This window comes from Passer domesticus, unplaced genomic scaffold (assembly GCF_036417665.1).
Source record: "Passer domesticus isolate bPasDom1 unplaced genomic scaffold, bPasDom1.hap1 HAP1_SCAFFOLD_60, whole genome shotgun sequence".
Lineage (NCBI taxonomy): Eukaryota > Metazoa > Chordata > Aves > Passeriformes > Passeridae > Passer > Passer domesticus.
Window position 1 is genome coordinate 353,541 of NW_026990165.1, and position 25,330 is coordinate 378,870.

The 25,330-nt window shown below is 51.0% G+C and overlaps 1 protein-coding gene and 3 long non-coding RNA genes across 4 annotated transcripts; 2 read left to right on the plus strand and 2 right to left on the minus strand.

The window, feature by feature from the left end:
- Positions 1 to 5,384: 5,384 nt before the first annotated feature.
- LOC135292976 (uncharacterized) lies at positions 5,385 to 7,723 on the minus strand. Its single transcript, XR_010355118.1, has 4 exons — positions 7,551 to 7,723; positions 7,297 to 7,438; positions 6,591 to 6,981; positions 5,385 to 5,804 (listed from the first exon to the last, which is right to left on the minus strand). It is a non-coding gene; the product is annotated as an uncharacterized LOC135292976 (long non-coding RNA).
- Positions 7,724 to 7,830: 107 nt separating this feature from the next.
- On the plus strand, positions 7,831 to 9,894 carry LOC135292989 (uncharacterized). The gene is made up of 2 exons (XR_010355131.1): positions 7,831 to 8,270; positions 8,368 to 9,894. It is a non-coding gene; the product is annotated as an uncharacterized LOC135292989 (long non-coding RNA).
- Positions 8,330 to 11,099, minus strand: LOC135292988 (uncharacterized). The gene is made up of 2 exons (XR_010355130.1): positions 11,004 to 11,099; positions 8,330 to 10,458 (listed from the first exon to the last, which is right to left on the minus strand). It is a non-coding gene; the product is annotated as an uncharacterized LOC135292988 (long non-coding RNA).
- A 5,758-nt stretch (positions 11,100 to 16,857) lies between these two features.
- Positions 16,858 to 18,966, plus strand: LOC135292959 (serine/threonine-protein kinase pim-1-like). Its single transcript, XM_064406991.1, has 4 exons — positions 16,858 to 17,022; positions 17,219 to 17,585; positions 18,208 to 18,387; positions 18,644 to 18,966. The coding sequence occupies exons 1-4, from the start codon at positions 16,858 to 16,860 to the stop codon at positions 18,748 to 18,750; spliced, it is 819 nt and encodes a 272-aa protein (XP_064263061.1). The 3' UTR covers positions 18,751 to 18,966.
- Positions 18,967 to 25,330: the final 6,364 nt, after the last annotated feature.

Consider the following 25,330-nt stretch of genomic DNA (forward strand, 5'->3'; position numbering starts at 1 on the left):
GGAAAGCAAATTAAGCATCAAGAAGAAATCTTAAAATTGCTGGAGGCAGTACTAGTACCTCAAGAGGTTGCAGATATGCACTGCAAAGGACATCAGAAAGAAGAAACAGACCCCAAAAGGGGTAACAAGTTGCAAAAAGAGCAGCAGAACAAAGCCATGCTGAGGTTCAGGCACTAATTCCCAAAGGTAAGGAACAATATGACAATGATGTATGTCGTATAATAAGAAAGATCTAGAATTAGCAAGGAATTTACGAGCAGAACAGAAACATATTGTTTTTGCAACTCCTCAGGGATAGACAGTTATACCTGAAAAAGCATTGTGAAAATTAATTAAGGATGAACATAATTGTATACAGTGGGAAGGGGATGCCTTACATAATTATTTGATAAGGACAAGAGTAAGATGCAACCTGTACTCTAGTGGAAAGCTGGTAACCCAAGGGTGTGAAATAATGTCTTAGAACCAATCCACAAACTAGGACTAGAGTTGAGCTTGGCACAGTAGACAAAGGAGAAGATCCTAGACAGCACTGGCAAGTTGATGTTTCTGAATTGCCAAGAAAAGGGGGCTATAAATACCTTTTACATTTCACTGATACCTTCTCAGCGTGACCTAAGGCATTCCCAACCCAAAGAAATAAAGCCAAAGGAGTTGTCAAGATTTTGATGAACAACATAATGCCCTGGTTCAGAGTGCCTTTAGACATCTCCTCTGATCGAGGGCCACGTTTCCTAGCAAATATTGCACAGCAACTTTGCAGTAAGCTCCAAATCAACGGGCACCTACACATGCTGTATTGGCCCCAGGCCAGCAGCCAAGTGGAAAAGAGGAATTGTCTGCTAAAACAACAAATAGTCAAAATTGGACAAGGGGCCAACATACCTTGACCCAGGCCCTACCTTTGGCTTTATTATGGATTCCAGGAGACCAAGAACAAAAGAAAATCTGAATCCCTTTGAAATACTGTACAGAAGACCATATAAGCATTACTATCAAGGGGAAGATACTGTACAAGTTGGGGAGGGGTATCTGCAGAACCATGCTGTGCAACTGACACAACAGCTGCAGCAAATAAATCAACACATTTTGAGCAGAGGAGCAAGAGGATGCTCCTCTCCACAAATCCAGCCTGGGGACCAGGTATACATCAAATCCCCTGGGGGAAAGCCTCTTATCCCAAAATGGAAAGGACTCTAATTGGTACTTTTAATCACTTATACAGCCTTTAAAGCTTGAAGCGTTAACCTCTTGGCTACACTATTCCAGAATTAAAAGACTTCTGCAAAAGGCAAGTGGAGTCCACAGCTGGACCTCAGAAAGAACAGAAGAAAGCAAGATGCGCTTCACACCATCATTGTCTTCCCGATATTTCTGATCAGAATCCAAGCCACAGTAGGTGACTGTCACTACCATCATGATCTCCTTGGCCTGCGAGATCCTGCTAGATGGAACACTCAAAAATATTCAGGACCTAATTGGCTAAAAGGGATTAATAAGGTAAAAACACTTTACACCATTTTAAGGATTAATGACCAAGCAGTTGAAGATTGATGAAAACCTGACTCCATGCCGGCCTTTCTTGACCCACCTGAAAGCAGGACCTCTATGGCGTGTAAATTTGAAACTCACAAAACCTCTTTTAGATGAGATTACTACAGTGACCATGCACATCCGTGACCTTTCTAACAAGCAGCGTGTGAATCCATTTTCATGTGGTTCCTATCAGGATTTTTGTGCTATGCAAATTAAAATGGGAGACTATAACCTAGCACAAGATAGTTCCCTTCTTCTGCAGTGCACAGGTGGGGTGGGAGGACCATCATCACACAGAGATACAGGAATTGAGCCTGCCAGGAATGCAACCCAACAAATATTGTTTCCAGCAGGCAGCTCTTGTGCCACTAGAATAATAAATCGTCCTGCTGGTATGCTTAGTACATGGAACAGGTCTCACAGAGCATCTGCTTCTGAGAATTGAATTTCATTCTTGGCATATTCCAGGCCATCAGAAATAATAACCAATCAAGTTGGAGGGGAAGCCTGGAGCACAATCATCCTGTTAGGGTATATCATGCCCAATGTCATGACTGTGTGATGGCAACCCAGATATGCATGGAATCCTGACAGCACAACTACATCCTCTTGTGGGCTGAGGTACTCAGAATACTCAGCCATTTGTACTGGGAAATTTAGTAAAGTAAGTGTCCTTTGTAATACTACCAGGGGCCAGTGTAAGGTTTCTGAAGGTTTCTGAAACGCTTGCCTAAAGGCAGGCAATGTATCTGAAGAAACCAGTTACCATGCCTTGGGTACTGGACAAGGAGCAAAACAGAATGGGTCACACAATAGGCATTTAAAATTAAAACAAACAACTTTACATGAGCAAACAATGGCATAGCACGGGACCCATATGTGAAATAATAAAGTCTTTCACTCTGTGGTAAGAAAAGTAAATGAACAATCGTTGCTTCTAAATCCACAGTTCTCTCTGAAAACCTGGAGGTAAAAATACAGGCTAATAGATCCAAAATTAAACAGCAATACTACCCGTTCATACAGCAAAGCCTAAAAGGCTGGGAGTCATGGATACATTCCCAGACACCAAATCATAGGTCTAAAAAAGGCTTAAGGGGACGGTTTGGGTCTGAACTGGGAATATGAAATTCTATTGATCAAGAAGTCTTAGCCAATAAATGAAGCACTGTGAGTTTTTATATTGGACAGACACAAACTCCTCTCAGATCAGCCCTGCTAACACTTGCCCAGACCTACAGCCTGGCAGCTAACCTATTAACCACCCTGGCCAACAATACACAGCAGGATTGTTTCCAGCAGTTGTTGGCTTTATGGAAAAACTACAGGGCAACATTTCTTTAGCATTTCAATGTAGACAAGCTCAGCTGTGGCTATGGTCTGTAATCTCAGGAAAACTTAGAAAAAGGAGAGCTGGGGAAATTGCCAAGAGAATTAACTAAATCATGCCTAAAAATGAAACCACAAAGGAATTTGAAAAAGACTTCCACACTTGGTGGCAATTGGTCAGTTTCACACAGAATGAACAGAACCCTGCAGTCTTTTACATTAACTATTAAGAATGCAACAAAATACTGTGTAATTCCAATTTTGGCCCTTTGAGCTATAAGAACTCATGTAACTGTCACACCCATTCAGGATAATGTGTGGGCCATTTTCAACAAGAAAACTGGAAACTGGCAAACTCTTAGTATCAAAGCATGTGTGCCAAGGGATGCACTGAATTTTGTGTGCAAAAATGTAGGGCTTGACAGAGAGGATCAGTGTCTGCACACTGAGGGCAGCCCTTGTATTTGTGAAATGAGCCCAGTAACCCATGCACAGTCACAGGTATGTTATGTGGGAAGGGGATGTGCCTGGGTGAGATCTGCTTGCACAACTATTACAACAGATTCATTAAATGAAACTGCTAATGATAACGTCTCTATTTGTAACTCACAACCAAAAGTAGATGTTATTTGAGCTGCACCACACAATAACTTCTCTTGAGCTTATGCCGAATGCGTACGATGTGTATCACAAAGCACCCAAATTCCAAACTGGAAGGATCATTGATGTTCTAAAAGAAATGCTGCACCAGCCTAATATAGAATGGCTAGTGGCAGAAGTCAAAAATGCATCTCACAGAGCCTTATGGACACTCAAATTGCTATCAAAGAAATTATCTAAATCATCACCAAAATAGAGAAAGACAGAGAACATCATGAGTCAGATGTCTTCTTGTGATGGTCAAATCTGGAATCACCAACAGCTCCTCAGATTTTTAGCTTCCTCAGCAAAACAGTTCTAATTAAAAAAAAAAAAAATAACCCTCCTCTAAACCAATCATGAAGCTATGGATGTGGTAGAAAATTAAAAGAGCAGCATAACAGTACATATGTCCTGTGGACTGTGGAGGGAATCTTGCAAAAGAATTTGCATCAGAATAAAGAGAAAGGGAGGATGAAACAAGGCCTTTGTTTGACATAAGCACAAGCAATTCACATAAGCAAACAAGTACTTAGCACAGACACAGGGAAGTACTTAGCACCAGTTAGCATAAGAAAAACCTGGGGGCCTAACTTGACAGGAGAGGGACTTGAAAAAAGCTTTAGACACATTCCACACATTCTAGCAGAAGAAAGAAGGGCAAGTAGGGAATGAGCCCTGTGCAGGGAAGCCATGAGGAAGAAGTGCTGCTTTAGGTTATGGAGACCGCTCTGGCCAGCGCCTGGACATCAGCTTCAAGTACAGGAATCTGACAGAATGTATTTCTAACCCGCTGCCTATGCAATCACCTCAGCAGGGTAAAGATGGATGGTATTTTTGATACAATTCCTACATCAACCCACTGAAATTTATACATGGCAGAGAAGCATTTTGGTGGGTGCAGACCCCTGCCCTCCCGTCAGCTCAATAAAAGGGCTTTTGGTGGACAATGCATTTGTCTGCAGATTTCTTTGAATTAGGGAGACCCCTCGGGACTGCTGTATCCTGAGGGAACACCATGGGCCCTGACCTGTGCCTCAGCTTCCTGGACCGCTCTTGGCCAGCATCCTGACGTGGATGCAGGACAGCTGCCAGGCACTGCTGGGACCCAGAGGGACAGGACCAGCTGTCTCGTGCCCACGTAGCCCCCCTCACACAGCCAGGGCCACCCCGAAACCAGACAAAGGCTCACATGTCAGCAGAGAGGAGCAAGGAGCACTGGGCTCCTCTCAGGGGATCTCAGCATGGTGCTGCAGTGGGAGAGGCAGGCAGGCCACCCACTTTCAGGGCATCCCCTGCATCAACAGGGCGTGCATTTTGTCCTTTTCATCCCTCCACACCAGAACCAGGCCTGACATCTCCTCCTCTGCAGTTTTTCCACTTAGGACGTCATCTCACGCTTGGCCAGTGCATCAGATGAGGCCGCAATGGCTTCTGATACCACCTCCATGCCAACCACAGCTCCACTGTGTGCTGTTCCTCTTTCACAGGTTAACTTCCCATCAATTGACCAATCCATTGTTTCTCTCAAGGGTCACATTCCCACCAGTTCAACCATAAGGTTTCCTTCACTGTCTGTTCTTCATTATCTTGCTGACGTGCACAGCAGCGGATCAAATGTGGCAGGGCCTTAGACACGACTTCACTCCTGACACACAGACTCCTTGTGCCACTGCTGGCCTTCCGTGTGCTCAGCAGGATCTGTACCTGCACAGGGTTGTGGAACTGCACCTTCAGCACAGGGACCGTGCCAGCCTGACCTGCCCTCGTTCCTCTGGGTCTGTGCACAAAACACGGTGTGGCAGAGAATGGCAGCAGGGGCCTGTGTGTCCCAGGGCCCCGGATTTGTTCTGCTTCAGCTCCACAGGGATGCAGGCAAAGTGAAGAAGCCAAACTGTTTATTAATAGAAGGCGAAGCAAAGGAATGAGCTGGGTGGGGAAAAGGGGAAGGGCAGGATCTGAGGACTAGAGGGAAAGAGCCGTGAAAAGGGAGGGAGAGTGGAGGGAAAAAGAAGGGATGGGCAGAGTCTGAGGGCTGGAGGGAGGGAGCTATCTATAAGCAGGGAGAGGGCTGAAGCCATGCAAGTTTCCCACAGGCTTAGCTGTGCCAATCATCAGCAGTGCCTGGAGCTCCAGCTGGTCTCTTCTGGTCTCAAGGCACTCTCATCTTCCACGGCATTTGCAGGTCTTCAACAAACACTGGTTCTTCTGAGCCAGTTCTGTAACTCTCCAACTGAATATCTGTTTAACAACTATGTTTTTCTGGGAAGGGCTGTCATCTCTCCTCAGGGCTTGAAGGGCTGGAAGGGAGAGGAACAGAGCCACAGTTAGAGCCTGGATCTGTGGGAATCCTAGGAGACCATCCTGCCAGGGCCATCCCACCCAGCTCTGGCCATGGCCAGAAGAGAGGGGGTGTCAACTGGATCAGCTGGCCATGAATCCACCCCCACCCCGCCCCCCTTTCAAGCCATTCCCACTGACTGAGAAGATGTCTTATTCTTTTCCATCTCTTCTTTGCCTCTCTCTTGGCATTAAAATACTTTAGTGTCAGCTCTGCCCCAGACTATCAGTGTCAAGTATTTCTCTGGGTGCTTGGGGGTAGGTTCTCCCCCTGTAGCTCTCTGCAGGTTGGTGCTAATTCAAGATGTTCCCTCAGGTTCAGGAGTTTTGCTGCCTGAGCAGAGTGTGCAGAACAGGGATTACAAGCACTGACATTTGCTGTGCTAGAAAGTGCAAAGGACACATTTGTGCCAATGAAGGTCACACCTTGAACTAGGAGGATCAATTCTTGTGCTCACCAGAGTCTGTGGACAGAGGGGGTTTTCCAAAGGAAATCTTGGTCCATGTAGGGCTGAGGCTCCCTCCAGGCTGGCTCCAGCCCCTCAGGGTGCCCAGGAGCAGGGCTTGCCCACAGCACAGTGCACCCTCCTGAGCCCTGGGGCTGCCCAGGGAAGAGCCATGGCTGAGGCTCTGCAGGAGCACACAGGGTCAGCCCTGCTCCAACATGGGATCCGTGGGCCAGGGCACACTGGGCTTTGCCCCTACAGCTCCCAAGTGTGTCCAGAGAAACTGCAAGAGAGGCTCACCTCTGTCAGTGGGACCCCTCTGTGCACAGGGACCCCCACTCCTGGGGTGGCTATGCCAGGGACCTCCAGCCCTGGGAACCTGGAGCAAGTGGAAACTACAACTTTGCAAAATGCTGCCTGTGCCTGAAGCAAATGCAAGGAGAACTGGGGTGTGAAAAATAAAATTTGTTTATTACAGAATAACAGCAGCAAAAATACAGAACACATTTACATTGTAAGAATATTTGTAACAACAACAATTGATAGAACATATATACATAAGAACCTATCTAGCAAAAATAGATGCAACATATTTACAGAAGACAAAAAGCCCTAAAACATATAAGACAACAACAAAATGTAAAAGGTATGTACAAAAGGGTGACATCTCTGTCCATGATGTCCATCGCACCTGGAAGAAAAGCAAATGCCACGGTCACTCCAGTCAGGCACAGAGGGCTCTTGCATGTGCCCCTAGGCTGGCACAGCTGGCCCAGCAGCAGGACTCTGCTAGCAGAACTGAGCCTGGCTGGGTCTGGCATGGAGCTTGTGTGGAGCAAAGCAGGCACAGGACAGGCTGTGGATGGCCACCAGAATCCAGTGCCCTGGTACAATGTCCCTGAGCAGGGAGCACCCAGCCCAGCCCCAGCCTGGCAGCAGGAGACCCACTCTGCCTGTCCTGCTGCTGGCATTGCTCTTCATGCCAAGATCATGGCCTCTTCCTCACCTTCTTAATCAATGTCCATGTCCTCAATGGACTCTTCCACATCCACTTCCATCTCTTCTTCCACCTCCACATCCACCTCCATCTCCTCCTCCATATCAATCTTTGCATCTACCTCCATCTCCTCCTCTCTGTCTGGGACAGCCTGCAGAGGTAGCAAAACCTCAGAGTGGGGTCCCTGTCCCACTCCATGCCCACAGAGCTCCAGCCCACCCAGGCAGGTGGGGAGTGTCCACCTCCATGGAATGGCACCATACCTTCCTCAGGACAAATGGGAGCATCCTGCAGGGCTGGATGACAAAATCCAGGCACTCAGGATCTTTCAGGAGTGATGGGGTTATCAGGGGGCAGGTGACAAGCAGAGTGGGCAGGAGCAGGGTGAAGAGTGTGCAAACACAGCAGCCAAGGGTTGTGTTGTGCTCTTTGCTGGGCGCTGGACGTTCCAGCTGGAGTGTGGGCTGTGACATCACAGTTCCCAGGCTCCATCTGAAGTGGACAGTGGAGACCATGGAATGATGGAGTCCCTGAACGGTTGGGCTTGCAAGGGAGCCTGAAGAACAACATCTTGTTCCCAGCTGAGCAGTCTTCCCCCAGAGCGTGCTGCTCAGAGCCCTGTTGCCAAGGATGGGGCATGCACAGCCTCTGTGCACAGCCTGGGCCAGTGCCCCACCACCCCCAGTGGAAAAGAGCAGCTTCCCTAGATGCAGCTTCAATCAACCTGCTGCAGTTGAAAGCCATCCCCCCTTGTCCTGTCAGCACAGGCCCTGCTGAACACTCTGTCCCCTTCTTTCCTGCGGGACCCTTCCAGTCCTGCAGAGCCACAGTGAGGTCTCCCACTGTCTCCTCTCTCCAGGCTGAGCATCCCCAGCCCCACTTGCCCAGCACTCAGTCACATCAGGGCCAGTCAAGGCTGCAGGGTAGCAAATAGCATCAGGAACTGAGAGATGCAAGCTTTAGACCCACGTTTGCCTCTAAATGTACAAAATTAATAACAGTGGAGAGGAAGATGGTGGGACACTGGTTCTCTTCTAACTGGTGATTTTTTGTTTCTTCTTTTCTGTCATGCTGACCCAGGTTTTTCTGTTTGAAAGGAAGCTTGGCACAATGTCCATTGTCTTCTCCATTTGTGAAACACCAAGCGGAGAGTGGGCAGGCTGATATGCAGAGCAAAACCTGAAAATATACTAGTGATCCTGAGCCTGGGGGATGCAGCTAAACCCAGCCCAAAGTAATTTCTGCAAAGTCGAGCCTGCTTTACATTTTCTTGAGTTTGGAAAACTTCACCAGTCATTTATAAAAAAGCAAACAAAATCCTCAAACCAAATCAGACAAAAACCCATACAAACAAACAAACCCACGCAAACCAGTCCAACAAATAGATCAAAAACCCCAAATAAAACTACAGGGAATGAGGAGTTAGTATTAGTTGTGAGGATAGCACAGCAGGCAAATGGCTGCTTGCCACAGGATCACCATTAAAAGCCACATAGAACAGCTGCTCCAAAATATACCCAAGAGGAGAAAAAGAAAAAGTGATCCATGGCAACTTTGGGGGCAGCTCCACATTCAGGTGAAGGATGAGCACGCAGTGGTACAGATCCAGCATTGCCCACCCTCCAGGCTGCTCTTTGCTCCTGATGAAAGCCCCTTGCAGGACTGTGGCCCCTCTCAGTGCAGTGTCAGTCACTGCCAGAGCTCTCAGCTGGCATTTCCAGAGCCACTGGCATTTCCAGAGTGACATCCAGTGGGATACCCTTTTCGGTTGGTCTCCTAATGCCGCAGGGGTCCTAAACAGTATATGCCATCCCATTGTTGTTCTGTTGATATTGACTGTGCTTGGTTTTATTTTGTCAGCAGTTCCATTCATTATGAATTGGAATATGATGAAGAAACTAAGGAAGTTAGTACCTATAATTAGTGCACATAGCTTAACTGATGAGGCAGCTCATTTAATGCTTGCTAAGAAAGAACTAGAAAGATTTAATGAACAAAATTGGTAAAAAAAGAAATGGGGGATTTGTAATAAGTAGTAATACGTTTGTTCATTAATTAAATCAATAGCTAAATAACTATACAATATAAAACAATAGTTAAATAGCCAAAAAACTTCTCGTGCAGATACATATGGTTGCTGGTTTACTATAGTGCTTTGGGAATTCCATTGTAAAGTTATGCCTTGTGAAAAGAAAGTAATGAGAAGCAGCTGTAATAGCAATCCTTAAACTCGCTAGAATTTCTGAGCTTGCAGAAAGTGTATAGTACTAGTAAGAATTGCTTAGCTTGCAGAAAGTGTATAGTGTTCTGTATAGATATGCCTTATAAGGCATAAGTTCACTCAGCATTCACAAAGAGGAAGACTAAGGGGGACTAAGCCTTCATCCCACGACCACCAGAAGGCAGAAAAAGACCCCCGAGCAACTGAACGAGCAAGTGCAGAAGACAGATCACGTCATCCCTAAACCCGGAGAAGAAGGCAATAAAGGGTGGACTCAGGGGATAGGATTTTGTGAGCCAAAGTGGAGCGGAGACTCCGGGCCGCCCAGAGCTGTCCTTGCTTATTCTTGCTTGCAAAATAATAAAGATAATTATTTGATCCTTAAATTCAGTGGACTTGTTTATCATACTGCCCAGACCCAAAACTGCCCCAAATGTGCCCCAGAAATGTCTCCAGGGACCCCAAAGTGGCCCCTTTTACCCTGTCCATGAAAATAATAAAAAAATATGTCAAAAGATCTAAAAATAGCACTAATTAGCATTAAGAAGGAGAAATAAATGGCCAGTAGTGGTCAATGATTTAATGAAAGGAATTGTTTTATTTAAAACCAATGACAAATAATTTTTTGACTGCTAAAAATGTATTCAATTTTTCACATAAATATCAAAGGTAATAGAAATATACAGTAATACTAATATAAATTAAAAAAACTATAATTATAATTTTATAAATTAATCAATCTTATTTATTTTTAAAATGCATACTTTTTTATGTTTTGGGATGTCAGTCCCAGGTGGGCCATGTCAGACATGGTGAGGCTGGGGTGAGGAGCAGGTTGTCCAAAATGGGTCAGCCTGCAAGGGGCTTGTTCCTCTCCATGCCCAGATCTCCTAGGGAGACATTCAGCATCAAGATCACCTGGGGAATCGTTCTTTCACCTCTTTTCTGAACTGAAAAATAAAAAACCACACACGTGATTAAAACCAAACATCATGCCGTCGGTGCACTTTGAAATCTCCCTCCTTAACAGAACTCCAGACTGACTCCAAGCAGCTTCACAAGCCCTGGAGACTTGGAGGAAAATTGAAGGAAGAGAAAGAGCCCCCCAGGGCTTTCTGTATTTTAATCAGCCCCACGGTGGATTTGGGGCTGGGTCCAGGAGCCTCAGGTACTGAGAGAAGGATGAAGAAGCTGCTCAAGGAGTCAGCAGCAAAACTCCAAGTGCCGTGGAGCATGGCTGGGCCCCACTGAGGGCAGGGAGTGCCAAAGGCTCCCAGGGACTGGTGAGAGCAGATCCTTGAGGCCAGGAGTGCAGGGAGCCCAAGGCTCTGGGCAGGGAACTGCAATGCTGAGCAAGGCCTGGGCTGGCTGGGGGAAGCAGAAAGGCCAAGCCCTGAGCCCAGCCTGGGCCAGCAGGGCCTGTCCCTCACGGGTGGCTCGGGGCTCTCTGTGGGGCAGGGGGATGTGAGGGGCAGCAAGGACAAATGCCATCAACCTGCAGCCCCTGCCAGCCTGGCCAGGGAGGCCGAGGGAGAGCCAAAGTGCAGCCCCTGCCAGGAAAGTTCCTGCTGTGGGGCCTCCAGAGGCGCTGCCCGAGCCCAGGGCACAAAGGCCTGGGTGCCTGTGGCCCTGCCAGCCCTGCCCAGCCCTCGGCCATCTGTCCTGCAGGCTGTGCCCCCTGTGCGTGCTGCTCCTGTGCCCTGGCCGGCTGCACTCGCCCCTCTCGCTGTGCCCCAGCATTTCTCAGCCAGCGTTTCTGTGCCCTCCCTGGGCTCCCTGCACCCAGCGCTGCCAGCTCCTGGTACACAGAGCCGGCCATGGCCCAGCCTCACGCTGCCACACCTCGAGCACCACATTTCCACCCTGGCAGGGACTTTGCTTTCTCCTCAGCTCCAGGCTCAACCTTCCAAGCTGTGCTTTGGGGAGGTGTAAGAGCCTAAATGAGAGATGCGGGACTCCAGGCGGCTCTTCCAAAACGCAGTTTATTGCATGCAAGGTGTTCCAGGGTCGTGGGCGACAGAGCCTGAGCCTACAGCTGTCAGCTGCAGCTGCAGGCAGGCCTGGAGCCCCTTAGTTTAGGTTACAAATGCATTATATACTTTTCTCTCCTGAGCATCTTAATACAGTAGAACCAATCTATACCTTAACTTTTATCTATAGCCTATCATAACTAATACAATTACCATATTCATGTTAGTATTCTCCAATCACTAAATGTTAGTACATTATAGTTTAAGCTAGAAGGTGTTTTTCAGTTTTCTTGCAGTGGAAAATTCTGAGACCTTTTTTCTACTTGCAACATTTGCTGACTTGTTTGCCTGTGCTATCTTTCTGCTTGGTAAAAACATCTTGTTTGAGATGGGTTTATCCTTTGTTCTGAGTCATAAAAACCCCCTTCTAACTAACATACCCTTTGCCTCCTTGGTTATCCAGTAAGACTGGCTCAGCAATTCTTTTCTTCTATATCAAAACTTGCTTCTATCTCTATTCCTTCCTCAGCTTCTACATTCAAAAATCTTTCTGCTAAGCATACATATCTGTGAGACTTTCTTGTCAAACTTTCATCCTTCCCAACAGGGAGGTTTCCTGCAATTCCCACTCCCAAGGAAAGCTCTGTCTCCTGCTGCTCACAAACAGAGAAGGGCTGGTGGGAGAAGTGCTGGTCAGAGGCTGTTTGGGGCACAGTGACCATGAAATTACTGAGTTGTTTCAATATTCCATGAAAGAAGGAGGGGCATCAAAATTTTTTCTGCCCTGGACTTATAAGAGCAGAGTTTGGCCTACTGAGGATGCAGATTTGGGGTATTGATTTTTTAAAGAGAAACAGCCCGTAAAAACAATGAGTTCCAGGAAGGATTTTGTTTTGAAGGAAACACTTCAAAAAAGAAATCTTGAAGGAGCAAGAGTAGTCTGTCCCTTTGTGCAGAAAGATGACCCAGAGGGGGAAATGACTGGCCTGGCTGGGCATGGAGCTTTTCAAGGAATTTAGGGGTTAAAAAGAGGGTGCATCACCTTTGGACATAGAGGCAGGTAAATCAAGAAAGGTTTAAGGATGTTGATAGGTTGAGCAGATAGAAAATGAGAGAGGTGAAAGCTCAGTTAGGACTTAATATGGATACTTCTGTGAAGGACAATGATTATGTTTTTATAAGCACATTAATGGCAAAAGGAGGGGTAAGGACAACCTGCATTTCTTATTGTGAAGGATATGGTTACCGAAGATGAAGAATGGGCTGAGCTACTTCACCCCTTCTTTGCCCCAGTTTTCAACAATAAGACAGGCCATCCTCAGGACAAGTGTTCTCTTGAGCTGGTAGATGGGCACAGGGAGCAGAACAGCCCCCTGGAATCCAGGAGGAAGCAGATGGGGACCTGCTCAGCCACTCAGGTGCTCACAGGTGTCTCTGGGAGCAGATGGGATCTGGTGGATGAGCTCCCCAAACTGCTCTCCATCATTTACTATCAGACTTGGCTCAGCAGGGAGATGCCAGAGGAGTGGAGGTGCCAATGTGAGCCCATCCCCAAGAAGGGCTGGAAGGAGGATCTGGGGAACTCCAGGCCTTGTCAGCCTGACCTTGGTGCCTGGCAAGGTTATGGAACAGATCACCATGGGAGCCATCACAGGGCACCCACAGGATGGCTGAGGGATCAGAGCCAGCCAGCGTGGATTCCAGTATCTGCACTGATGATCTGCATGAGGGGACTGAGTCCAGCATCAGTACATTTGCAGATGACACCATCTGGGTGTGAGTGTGGATCTGCTGGAGGGCAGGAGTGCTCTGCAAAGGGACCTGGACAGGCTGGATCCAGGGACCAAATCCAACAAGGTGAGGTTGAGCAAGTCCCAGTGCTGGGTCCTGCACTTTGGCCACAACAACCCCTGCAGCACTACAGGCTGGGGACAGAGTGGCTGGACAGCAGCCAGGCAGAAAGGGACCTGCAGGGACTGAGGGACAGCAGGCTGGACATGAGCCAGCAGTGTGCCCAGGTGGGCAAGAAGGCCAATGGCTCCTGGCCTGGATCAGGAATGGTGTGGCCAGCAGGAGCAGGGCAGTGATTCTTCTCCTGTGCTCAGCACTGGTGAGGCCACACCTCGAGTGCTGTGTCCAGTTCTGGGCCCCCCAATTTAGGAAGGACATGGAGAGGCTGGAGCGTGTCCAGAGAAGGGCAACAAGGCTGGGGAGGGGTCTGGAACACAAGTCCTGTGAGGAGTGGCTGAGGGAGCTGGGGTGGTTTATCCTGGAGAAAAGGAGGCTCAGGGAGACAAAGCAGTGTCAGGGCACAGGTTGGACTTGATGATCTCCAAGGACTTTTCCAACCTTGCTGATTCTGTGATTCTCTGAAACCACCCTTGGGGCAGTTCCACAATGAGCCCTGGGCCTCCTCTTCAGAAGCTCCAGCAGCCCAGGTCCCTCAGCTTCTCCTCCCAGCCCCAAAGCCCATCCTGTCAGTCCTGCAGAGCCTCTGCAGCTCCTCCTCATTGCCCAGAACAGGGAGCCCCGCAGGCAGACACAGCAGCCCAGATGTGCCCCCCTGGCCTGGGGTGCCTCTGGCAAGGGAGCAGCACCAGGCACTGCAGGAGCCTGCAGACAATTCCTGCAGCACTTGGAGGATGATCCTGCTGCCCAAGGGACGTTCCCATGGTGCCAAGTCAGGAACTGCAATGGGGAGTGGGGCCAGAGAGGAAAGGGCAAACAGGAATGGGCTGTTTGCAGGGCAGGGAACAGGGCTGGGCAATAGGAAGAAATCTGGATCAGGGATGGGTAAAGAAAGCAAAGGTGGAGCAAAGGAAATGCTTGTGGCAGTTTGGGGCTGGCTGCCAGGCAGCCTTGGCTCTGAGCAACAGGGTCTGCAGTGGGACAGGAAACTCCCAGCTGATGGGAACAAACTTTCTGGCTGACTGCAGAGGCCACGACAAAGCTGAGTGGTTTCCCTGGTGTCCCCCAGCCCTTGCTGGCCCCAGGGGCTGATGGCATTTGTGCTGCCTCAGGTTCATGTCCCCACAGCAGCAGCATGGGTGTGCTCCCGCCTGCTCTGTGCAATGCAAACAGGGGCTCCTGAGCCAGTGCTGCCGTGTCTGTGCCTGCAAGGATGCAGCACCTCTGTGAGCTGGGGGAGAGGCCAGGGCTGCAGAGGGGGGATGTTGTTGGCAGCTCCATGAGGACGCTCTGGGACGCTGCCCTGGGCTGTGCAGTGCACTGGGGATGGATCAGCCCCTGCTCTGCTGCTCCTTCCCGTCTCCCCCAGGGCCCTTGCAGAGCCCCAGCCATGCTGTTTGCCCCCAGCCTGCCCACGGCCAGCCTGGGGCTGCTCACCCTGGGGCTTTTCTGTGCTGAGCATTGGCCTGGCCGTGTTCTTGAGAGAGCCTGGGCAAGGAGCCTGGAGCCCCCAGGGCCTGGCCTGAGGCGTCAGCGCTGCCCCAGCAGTGCCCATGGCCTGTCCCTGCTGCAGCCCCGGCACTGCCACCCCCAGGACTGTGCCCGGCCCCGAGAGCACTCAGGCCCTGCAGCAACACCAGGGCCACCAGGGCAGCGGGGCAGGGCCACGGCAGCAGCACTGGCAACACCAAGTACTGCTGCTGCTGGGCACAGCTGCTGTGCCAGCACTGATCTGCCCCCAGCTCTGCACACAGACATTGCTGCTGCAGCTCCAGAGAAGGCAACAAAAGGGGGATCTCTGCAGAAAACTCTGCTGGGAGATCTTTTAGTTCCTTTAAAGCCACTGAGAGCACACCTCCTCATTGTCACAGTCTGCGGCCACAGCAAAGGTGGAGAGAAACAAAGTCAGAAATAGCAGAAACAATGGTCTAGCTTTAGGAAGAATATTAAAAAAAAAAAAATGACAGGGAAATCAATGGACCAAACCAACAGAACTATCAAAGATTAATTTTGTTATAAGTGATTTGCAGAAATTGGCCAGCAGTTTAATGTTTCCTAATATGTCCAGTCATCAGTCTCCACACTGCAGCCTTGAGCTCCTGGTTCCTCAGGCTGTAGATGAGGGGATTCAGGGCTGGAGGCACCACCGAATACAGAACTGACACTGCCAGATCCAGGCATGCAGAGGAAATGGAGGAGGGTTTCAGGTAGGCAAGTACTGCAGTGCTGAGAAATGCATTTCTCCTGCTTTTTTCCTTTTCAGATTCTTTCTGTCATCTCTTTAGAAGTCCAGTTTGTTCTGGTGCTTTTCATGAACTGATTGTACTCTTGATTTAGATGGAGACTGTAGAATTGATTTCAGATGTAGCAGAATCTGAACTGAACACAGAAACAAACTCCTTCTGTCAGCCCATTTTCATCTTCTAGATCACTTTCAAGATGTCCTTGGGGGTGTTGGAATGATTATCACACAGCTCTCCACTTCTGGCTGCAGGCTCTGGAGATTCTTTCTTTGCATTCAGTCAGGCTTGCATTCCCTAAGAGTTCTTGGTAGCCTGTCATGTTTGCTTAGGGTAGAAGAGTAACAATGAAAACCTTACCAATGGCACAACTGCCCAGCCCACAAGGAAAAGAAAAGAACAAGCTGCAAAATTCTTCAAATATTTGTCCTGCTTTGCTGCAAGAGTTGTGCTGTACCCACAGTGTGGAAAGCTGCAGTTGGTGGCACACCTTGTGACAGAAGCTGCACCTCGTTCTCCAGGAAAGGTTCTTGGAAAAAGCAAACAGGACTGAGGAGAAGATTCTAGAAAAACTGAAAGAGCTTTTAAGATATTAAATGAAAACTGAAACAATTCAAGACGTTTTTCTCAATTTATTTTTATGCTCCCCTTTTCCATCTTGCACTACTTCTCCATCCCATTAATTCCAAATGGATCTCACCACTAAGATCCATGAGTTGGCAAGTTTTAGACATTTTAAGATACCATGACCTACACAGAGTTTGGTTTCCCCTGTTTTTCTTGGAAAGCAATGCTGGAGAGATAAGTGCAGTGCTTGGGTCAGGTACAAATTCTGCATTCAGGGATTGTGCTCTGAGAGTGTTTGACCCTGAGCAGGGACAATGCACAGCAGGGACCGAGGGCAATCCTGAGCCACTGTGCAGGAGTCCAGACTCTGGCTCTTGGCTGAACTCGGCAAAGTTCCCGTGTTTGCAGAGGCTCAGGGGCTGCCCTCGGGGAACGTGGGGCTCGGGGCGGGGGCGAGCGGGCAACGGACAAACGGACACGGGGACAAACGGCCCCGGAGCTTCAGTTGCAGCAGCGGCAGCGGCAGTGGCGGCAGCAGCAGCGACAGAAGAAACTTGAGAGTCTCTTCTCCTCTCCCTCTCCCGCTGCCCCGTACCTCTCCCGCTCCCCCTTTCCCGGTCTCCCCTCCTCTCCCCGCCTCCCTCTCCCCGTGCCGGGCCGGGCCATGCGGCGGCAGGCGCAGGAGGAGGGGGTGGAGGAGGAGGAGCAGGGCGGAGGAGGCGGGTGGAGGATGGGGCTGGGCAGGGTGGACAGCGAGCTGAGCCCTGTTCTGCACTTGGCTTGCAGGTGGCCATCAAAAGGGTGCCACAGAACCGCGTCCATCACTGGGGTGAGCTGGTGAGTGAGCGAAGTGCTGTGCTGGGCAGGGATGAGCCGAGGCCCGGCAGGGTGGAAGCCTCCAGGACACCTCAAAGGAGAGCGGGCGTGGGGCCAGCGCAGGGCGCAGAGCATCCCGGGCTGGCTGAGAGCTTCCTGACCCTCGGCACGGCATCAGCCCCACTGACGGCATCGTGCTCGTCCCACAGCCCGACGGCACCAGCGCACCCCTGGAGATTGTGCTGCAGGTCAAGGTGTCCAATGGCTTCTCCGGTGTGGTCCAGCTGCTGGAGTGGCTTGAGCTCCCCAACGACATCTTGATGGTGCTGGAGCGGCCAGAGCACTCTCAGGACCTGCACCGTTTCATTCGGGCACGGGGGTTCCTGTCCGAGGAGGTGGCGCGGCAGCTGTTCCGCCAGGTGCTGGAGGCCGTGCGGCACTGCACCAGCTGCAGGGTCCTGCACAGGGATATCAAGCCAAAAAACATCCTCATTGACCTGGCCACCGGGCAAGCCAAACTGATTGATTTCGGCTGTGGCACCTACCTGCAAAAGACAGCCTACATTCATTTTGCAGGTGAGCCTACACAGAGCTGTGCTCCCGGTTCTGGTATCTGATGGCCCAGCATCTCAGGGCCCAAGCTGGGTGTGGCAGCAGGGATTCTCCCTTTTGCTGACCTTCATGGCACGGAGTCTTCAGCCGAGTTGGGTTTGAGCAGGGGTGGGTGGGGAGCCATCTTCCAGCCCTGCTGGCAGCCTTTGCCCACCACTTTGCCCAGGACTGGGGCTGGGGCAGCCAGCCCAACAAAAACACCCGTGGGTGAGGGTAGCAGAGATGGGGGGGCCTGGAACCTGTGCCCCAGCCAGTTTGGTGTGCAGGTGAGAAAGGGCTTGGGCTGGTCCACTCACCTGGTTTGTTCTGGGTTCATAATGTATTTTGGGACAATGCAGGCAGGGAGGATGAAGGCATGGTTTTCCCTCAGCACTAAGTGTGTTTCTGTCATGGTTGGTCTTGCCAGGGCTTCCGTTGTCCCCTTCCCACACCAGTGGCTTCTTTTCCAACCCAAAGTTTGTACACCAGTCCCAGGTGCTGGTGAGAGGGCAGTGGTCACCCCGTGTGCCACTGCTGCAGCCCCGGCACGCCCAGGGATGCTGGGGCCAGCAGCATCCCCCTGATGAACTCCATCTGTATTCCACAGGAACACCATCATACAGCCCCCCAGAATGGACCCATTTTGGCTGGTACTATGGCGAGCCAGCTACCATCTGGTCCCTGGGCATCGTGCTGCACCAGATGGTCTGCGGGGAGCACCCTTTCAGGAGGGGCCAGAACATCAGCTGGGACCATCAGCTCTCGCTGCCACAACGGCTCTCTCCAGGTGGATCCTCATCTCTGGGCACGGGGGGAATGCCAGTGCTGGGAGACAGCAGCAGGCTCGGGAGCATCCCGCTCTGGCAGCTGCTGAGGAGGTGGCACATGTCCTGCTCTCCTGCTCTCCTCCAAAACAGGGAACTGATGGGAAAGTTTAGGCTCAGCTCTGAGCACATCCAGCATGGAGTGGGCATGGGAATAGTGGGGCAAAGCCAACAGAAGCCTTTTCCAACTGACTGGCCGTTTCTGGTTTCTCTGCCCAGAGTGCCAAGATCTCATCAGGTGGTGTTTATCCATGCCGGACGTGGAAAGGCCCTCATTAGAAGAGGTGTTCTGTCATCCTTGGATGCAGGATATTCATCTGCCCTAGAAGAAGGGAGAGAGCCACAGGCACACTGTGCTGCAGGGCCCTGGTAAGTTACAGCTGCACACATGCCTTGGTAATGAGAAGCAAAGAAACCCAGACTTTTTTGTCCTGCCTGTGTCACTGCCCAGGGCTCATCAGATGGGAGCACACAGCCCTTGTGCTGGAGCTGAGCTGCTCTGCCCAGCCCTGGTGGCCAACATCCCAGCTGATTTGGCTTGTCCTGGTTCCCTGACAGCTGGGGCCCTGGGCAGAGCCCTGACAGCCTGGTCTGAGCCCAGGGAAGGAGAAGGAGCCCCCAGAGAAGCTGTACCAGGTGGGGCTGCTGCTGCAGGAGACAGCGAGGATGACATCAAGGATGACAACCTCTCCCTGGACCTGGCCACTGGTAAGCTGAAGATGATGGCCTTCAATTCTGGCACCTTCTTCAAAGTCTGGCTCCACAGCGAATTTACAGATGAGTCCACACGCAGGGGGATGCTCCCAGAATTGGGCATTGCACAGCCTGGCTAAGAACCAAAGGTTCCCCTCTTTGCTGTGGCAGATGCAGCTGATCCTTCAGTCGGCTGCCCAGCTGCTTTTGGCAGGGCTGGGGCCATGGTCTGGGATGGGTACGAAATGGGAGTGGGCTCCTGGCCCTGCCAACAGCCCCCAGCACCCACCGTGCCCTGGGCTGGAGCTGGGGCAGCCAGCCCGATACAAACAAACCCCCATGGTGGGAGCAGAGGTGGGACTCCAGAACTTTTGCAGGGCTGCTTTGCTGTGCAGGCAAGGAAGGGCTTGGGCTGCTCCACTGCCCTTGTTTGCTTTGAGATCATGGTTATTTTGGGGGGCAGTGCAGGGGGAAAGGAGAAAGCGTGGGCTTCCCTCACCCATGGGTGTGTTTTTCCCGTGGGTGGACATGCAGGGGTTGGTGCTTCCTCAAGACCCTGACAGAGATAAGATTTTTACATCTGTTGTTTTTTCCCCTTTTTGTCTATTATCTATTTTCAATAATTTATTGTTTGTTTTTCTAGAGGAAGCGTTCCAGGTGGGGTCCAGTCTGGATTGGGAAGTGCTTGGGACCAGCTGTGGCGTGGATGGGCCGTGCCCTTGGAGCAGGCTGAGGACATCGTTTGGGACCAGCTTTTCTTCCAGCCGTGGATGGCGTGAGGTGGGTGCCTGTCTGCTTGGCAGGGTGGGATCAGAGCTTTTGGGAGATGGCAGCGAGCACAGGAGCATCCTGCTCTGGGCAGCTGCTGAGCAGGTGGATGTGCCATGGCTGGATGCAGGCTGGGCACATGTCCTGCCCTCCTGCCTAGCTGCCAAAAGCAGCACTGATGGGCAGCTCTGGGCACAGCTCTGAGCCCGGCCAGCACGGCCTGGACACCGCGGGCAGCTGGGACAAGGGGACAGGAGCCCTCAGCTGACGGGTGGTTTCTGCTTTCTCTCCTTGCAGCCAGGCTCTGCGGATGCTGAAGCTGCTCTGGGCTCTGGCAGGGCTCTGCTGGAGCTCAGCACCAGGCTGGAATCAGCCAAAGAAGAAATGGTGTCACCTGCAGCACAGACTTGCTTGAGCATTTTGGCAACACAGCTCAAGTTTGCAGAGTGTACACCTCCAAGGGAAAACATGACACCTCCCAAAAATTAAACTTGTTCAATACCTTCTGAAATCAAATCAATCTGGGATGACTACAAATGACATTTCTCAGCTTTCTCAAGATGTAGCTCAGCCCTTCTCTGAACAGTTCTCTCCCCCACCTGCCTTTTACTTTTCAACTGCTCCCTATTTTCCCCCAATAAGTTACCAACCTGTTGCAGTCTCCATCACTCTTGTTGCCTTCCTTGATGCCCCTGACCACAAGGAAGGCCAAGCCCCCAGGTTTAGGGACTCATGCTGTCAGTGGCTGAGGAGCAGCAGTGTCTCAGAGGTCCAGTGGGATTTTAGTGTCATTCAGAGCCACTTTCCAGCCCTCAGCTCTCCTCACTGCTGAGTTCCCACTCCCTTTTCTTCATCCTTGCAGCAGGATGAGCTCTGTGAATCCCCTTGAGCCTCCCCACTCTTCCCAGCCCACGCAGCCACCTCAGTGAGGCTGAAGCTGAAGCTTCTCTGTCTCCTCTGGCACACCAGTCCAGTCCCCTGTGTGGGGAGCCCCAGTCCCAGAGCACAGCACACAGCAGTGCAGTCCGGGCTGGAGCAGCTGCCCTGCAGCCCTGGCTTGGCTGTTTGTGGCAGCTGAATGCTCCCTGTTTCCAGCTGTCCCTGCAGGATGGCCCAGGGCAGAGCCCAGCCGGGCTCCCACTGCACCCCTGGAGCTTGGGGCAGACAGTGCTCCCAGAGCTGAGGTTCATGGGGAGCACCCGGAGCTGTGCCTCGCACTCAGTGCTGGCAAGTGTTGTGTTCTCATCTCCTGCAGCCTGAGGGGAAAACAACCTGTGCTGCCAGGCCAGCACTGCCCCTCTGGGCAGGGACAAGGCTGAAGGGCTTCCCCATTCCAGAGGAGCTGGTACTGAGCCTTGGCAGGGCTGGAGCTGGGTCTGGCCTGCTGTCCGGGACTCGCTGCCCACCAACCGCCCCCACCCACCACACTCCATCCTCCAGAGACAGAAGGGTCTGTGTGTGTGCCAGGGGCTCTTGGATGTCTCTGTATCCATGGACAGAAGGGTCTGTGTGTGCCAGGGGCTCTTGGATGTCTCTGTATCCAGGGACAGAAGGGTCTGTGTGTGCCAGGGGCTCTTGGATGTCTCTGTATCCAGGGACAGAAGGGTCTGTGTGTGCCAGGGGCTCTTGGATGTCTCTGTACCCAGGGACAGAAGGGTCTGTGTGTGCCAGGGGCTCTTGGATGTATCTGTACCCAGGGACAGAAGGGTCTGTGTGTGTGCCAGGGGCTCTTGGATGTCTCTGTATCCATGGACAGAAGGGTCTGTGTGTGCCAGGGGCTCTTGGATGTCTCTGTATCCAGGGACAGAAGGGTCTGTGTGTGCCAGGGGCTCTTGGATGTCTCTGTATCCAGGGACAGAAGGGTCTGTGTGTGCCAGGGGCTCTTGGATGTCTGTGTATCCATGGACAGAAGGGTCTGTGTGTGCCAGGGGCTCTTGGGTGTCTCTGTATCCCGGGGCAGAAGGCTCTGTGTGTGCCTGGGTTTCCATAATGTCTCTGTACCCATGGGTATGGGAGAACATGGACAGTGAAAGTGTCAGTCACGTTGCTTGCACACTCCTTCCTTTGTGTACAAGACACATCCATGCACACCCCCACATATTGGTATATTAATAGGAGAGGGATGGATAGAGACTTCGCACAGAGCTCCAACTTTGGCATAACTCACCCTTTAGCCAGAGACCAGGGGATTTTTTTCCCAGCTCTGTGTGAGAAGATGTCCAAGAGCTGAAGGAGCAGCATTCAGAAGCAGTTTCAGGATTTCTAGGTAGGAAGTGGAGCTCACAACCATCCATATAACTTGCCATATTCATTGGGATGGGCTGCTGCTTCTTTAGGAATATGGCCCAATGCAGACATGAGACTTGGAAAAATCCCAGCTCTCTGTGGGTTTGTGCAAAAGCGGGAGCAGCACAAACAGTTTGTGCCTGCCTGGGGGACACAAGGTCCAAGGAGGTTTGGTGGCAGAGGGTGACTTGGGCTGGTGGCAGGCAAAGTTCCATTCTATGACATTCTCAGAGTGGCACAGGACAAAGGTCCAAGTACCCCCAACCCCACTGATGAAGTCGGTAGAGTGCTGCACATCCTCTAGGAAAAGCTGCTGTCAGACAATCCACTGGGATTTATAACTTTCATTTGCAACACTTTAAATCCAAATTTCCAACTGCAATATTTTTACACTCCAGACACAGTAATGCATAAATGCATAATAGATCTTTCAATTTCCTATTGATTCCATCACAATTTAGAATAACATAGTATTGCAAACAAAACCCTGAATGTTTTAAAAAAGGGATGCCAAGGTCAGTAAGATGAATCCATGCCATCAGAACATTTACAGAGTAACTGATTTCTCTTCTTAAAAAGATCAGTTGCCTCTTAATCCAAAGTTACCAAGGATTTTCACTACGCATTTGTTTTTTGGTTTTATCTTTCATATTTTTTCTTTTCTTTTTTGTCCAGTGTTTTTAACAGAGAACTCGTCCTACAAAAGGAATGTACAGCAAAATGAGATACATTTCTGATAAACAATGAAAACGTAGGCTCCTCCTCTGTTTACTTTTCTCTGGACACCCTGAAGAAAAAAATCTAGCAGATATGAGCAGAGGTGTGAAGTGTTTCATTTGGACTGTGCTGGAGTTCAGCACTGCTGACATCCTGATCCAGTCAAGAGCTGCAGAATTCTGTTGCACATCTTGAACTCTGTGTTTGCTGGCACAGCACCCGCAGTGCCGATGCAGCAATGCACATGAATAACTCTGTTATTCCCTCTCAGAATTCGGGCTCTGCCCCAGCACGAGGTGCTGCAGCCCTTTGCTCCTGGTTCCCATGTGGAGCAGCTCCCTTCCTGCTGGCTGAGCTGCTCAGGCAGAGCCCGGCAGCTCCTGGCCCTGCAGGGCTGAGGCTTTTCCCCACTGCTGGGCACAGACTGATGGAGCAGCACTGCTGAACACAGGGGCACACAGAGGGACCAGCAGCAGCTGCCTTTGGCCACCTGGGGCTTCAAGGCCCAAACTCTGAGCAGCCAGGGCTGGAAGAGGCTCACAGGCTCCCTGTTGGCTGTGCTGCCCCACTTGTGCCTGGCCCAGCTTTGCCTGGGGCAGAGGGAGAACAAGGGGCAGCTCCCTCCAGCCCAGCCCAGGGACCCCTCCAGCCCCAGGGCTTGGGGCACTGTCAGCACCTGCTGCTCCAGCCACTACTCCTGCTGGCCCTGACAGCAACACCCAAACTGGGGCTGATCCCGAGGGAGCAGCAGCAGGGCCTGGATCTGATCCCTGACTCTGGGACACGGCTGGACAAATGGCTCCACAGCAGCAGCAGCAGCACATGGAGCTGACTTTCAATGTCGCCTTGACTTTTTAAGATTTTCTAAGTGTTCTGATGTTTGCATTCTTGTACCAAACTTTCTCACACACTTTCTGTAAACAACTTATTGTTTTGCATTCTTTTATGGAGGAGGAGAAACTTGATGGACTGTTTGTTTGTCCTTGGAGAGGTGGCACTTTCACCCTCCAATCCACTGTCATATTTGGAAATCTATAAATGTTGGAGTAAATAAATTAACCTGCCCTTTTTCCTGCCTTGAGACCAACAGCGTCTCTGCGTCGTGTTGTCTTGTGTCCTATAGTGACATTTCAGCACAGCCCCTGCCACTCTTCCCTCCTGTGTGCAGCGGTGTCACAGCAGCCTGAGGCACCTGGGAGCCCCCAGTGCCAGCAGGGACTTGAGATGACAGCCCTGGGCTCCTGGAGATTGTGCAAGGAACAGAGCTGGGGACTCCCTGTCCATGGGGAGCTTCCAGATGGAAGAGGCTGCTGTGCCCAGGCAGCTCCAAGGCCACAGCAAGGAGGGTCTCGACCACTGGATCTGTGCCAGTCCCACAGTCCTGGGCAGCAGCCACCGAGCCCTGGGGGAACAGAGGGCATAGCAAGAGGGACAAAGCCAAGCAAGGTCAGAGACTGGAGAGAGCCAGAGCTGGGAGCAGGAACAGCTGCTCCATTGCACTCTTGGAGAAAGCTCTTGGCTGGTTCACAGCACTGAAAGCCATGAAGGACAGAGAGGAGGCCTCACCAAACAATGCTCCTGTTTCCACACCCTCCCCTCTCTGTGTCCCAGAAGGAATTGGATGGACTGTGTTTTTCTCTCCAAGTCGTCTCGTTCAGCATGAGCAGCTTAGCACCAGGAGCTGAAGGAGCTGAAGCCTCAGGCCACAAGAGCTGAGCAAGAGGAGACTTTCTGAGCAAATGAGTGCTGCTAACCTGGACCTAACTGAATTCAGCAGATAGAATCCTGGAATCACAGAATCCTTTCTGTTGGAAAAGACCTCTGAGCTCATCCAGTTCAGCTGGTCACCCAGCAGTGCCAAGCCCAGCACTAAACCACGTCCCTGAAGTGCCAAGGCCTGAACAGCAGGCCCTGAGCCAAAGGTGGCCTCTGGATGAACCTTTCAACCAAAGGTTATCTTTGTATCTGCTCATTAATGAAATATGCATGGTCATTAGCATTGTGATAGATGTAGCTGACACATGTATTGATCTTTTTGTATTTGCAAGCCAGACAGGGCCATGAAATCTGACATCTGGCCTTGTTTGGGGCTGAAGGATCAAAGTCAAACCTCCCTTGGTTCCTCCTTGAGCCCTGGCCAGGCTTTGGGAGGAACCCAAGAGCAGGATGAAACCAGATGTTCCCACACCAGAAGTGCTGTCAGTTTGTTCATTCAGCACTGTCAGAGCTGGGCCCTCTCACTGCGAGCTTGGAGCCTCACCTGTGGCTGGAGGCACCTGCAGGAATTCCCAGTGTCCAGGAGTGGCTCTGCAGTCCTTGGCTATGACAGCTTCCCCCGCTGCTGTGTGGATCTGGGGGATGCTGAAGTCTGAGGGTAACAGGTGCTGGATCTTTCTTAATCACTGCTGCAATCTTTGGTTCTGTTGATTGGCTGCATTGCTG

Coding starts and splice junctions, on each gene's coding strand:
- LOC135292959 (XM_064406991.1), top strand. CDS start 16,858: ATGCGGCGGCAGGCGCAGGAGGAGGGGGTGGAGGAGGAGGAGCAGGGC. Junction 17,586..18,207: donor AGCCTACATTCATTTTGCAG/GTGAGCCTACAC, acceptor TGTATTCCACAG/GAACACCATCATACAGCCCC. Junction 18,388..18,643: donor GCCACAACGGCTCTCTCCAG/GTGGATCCTCAT, acceptor TTCTCTGCCCAG/AGTGCCAAGATCTCATCAGG.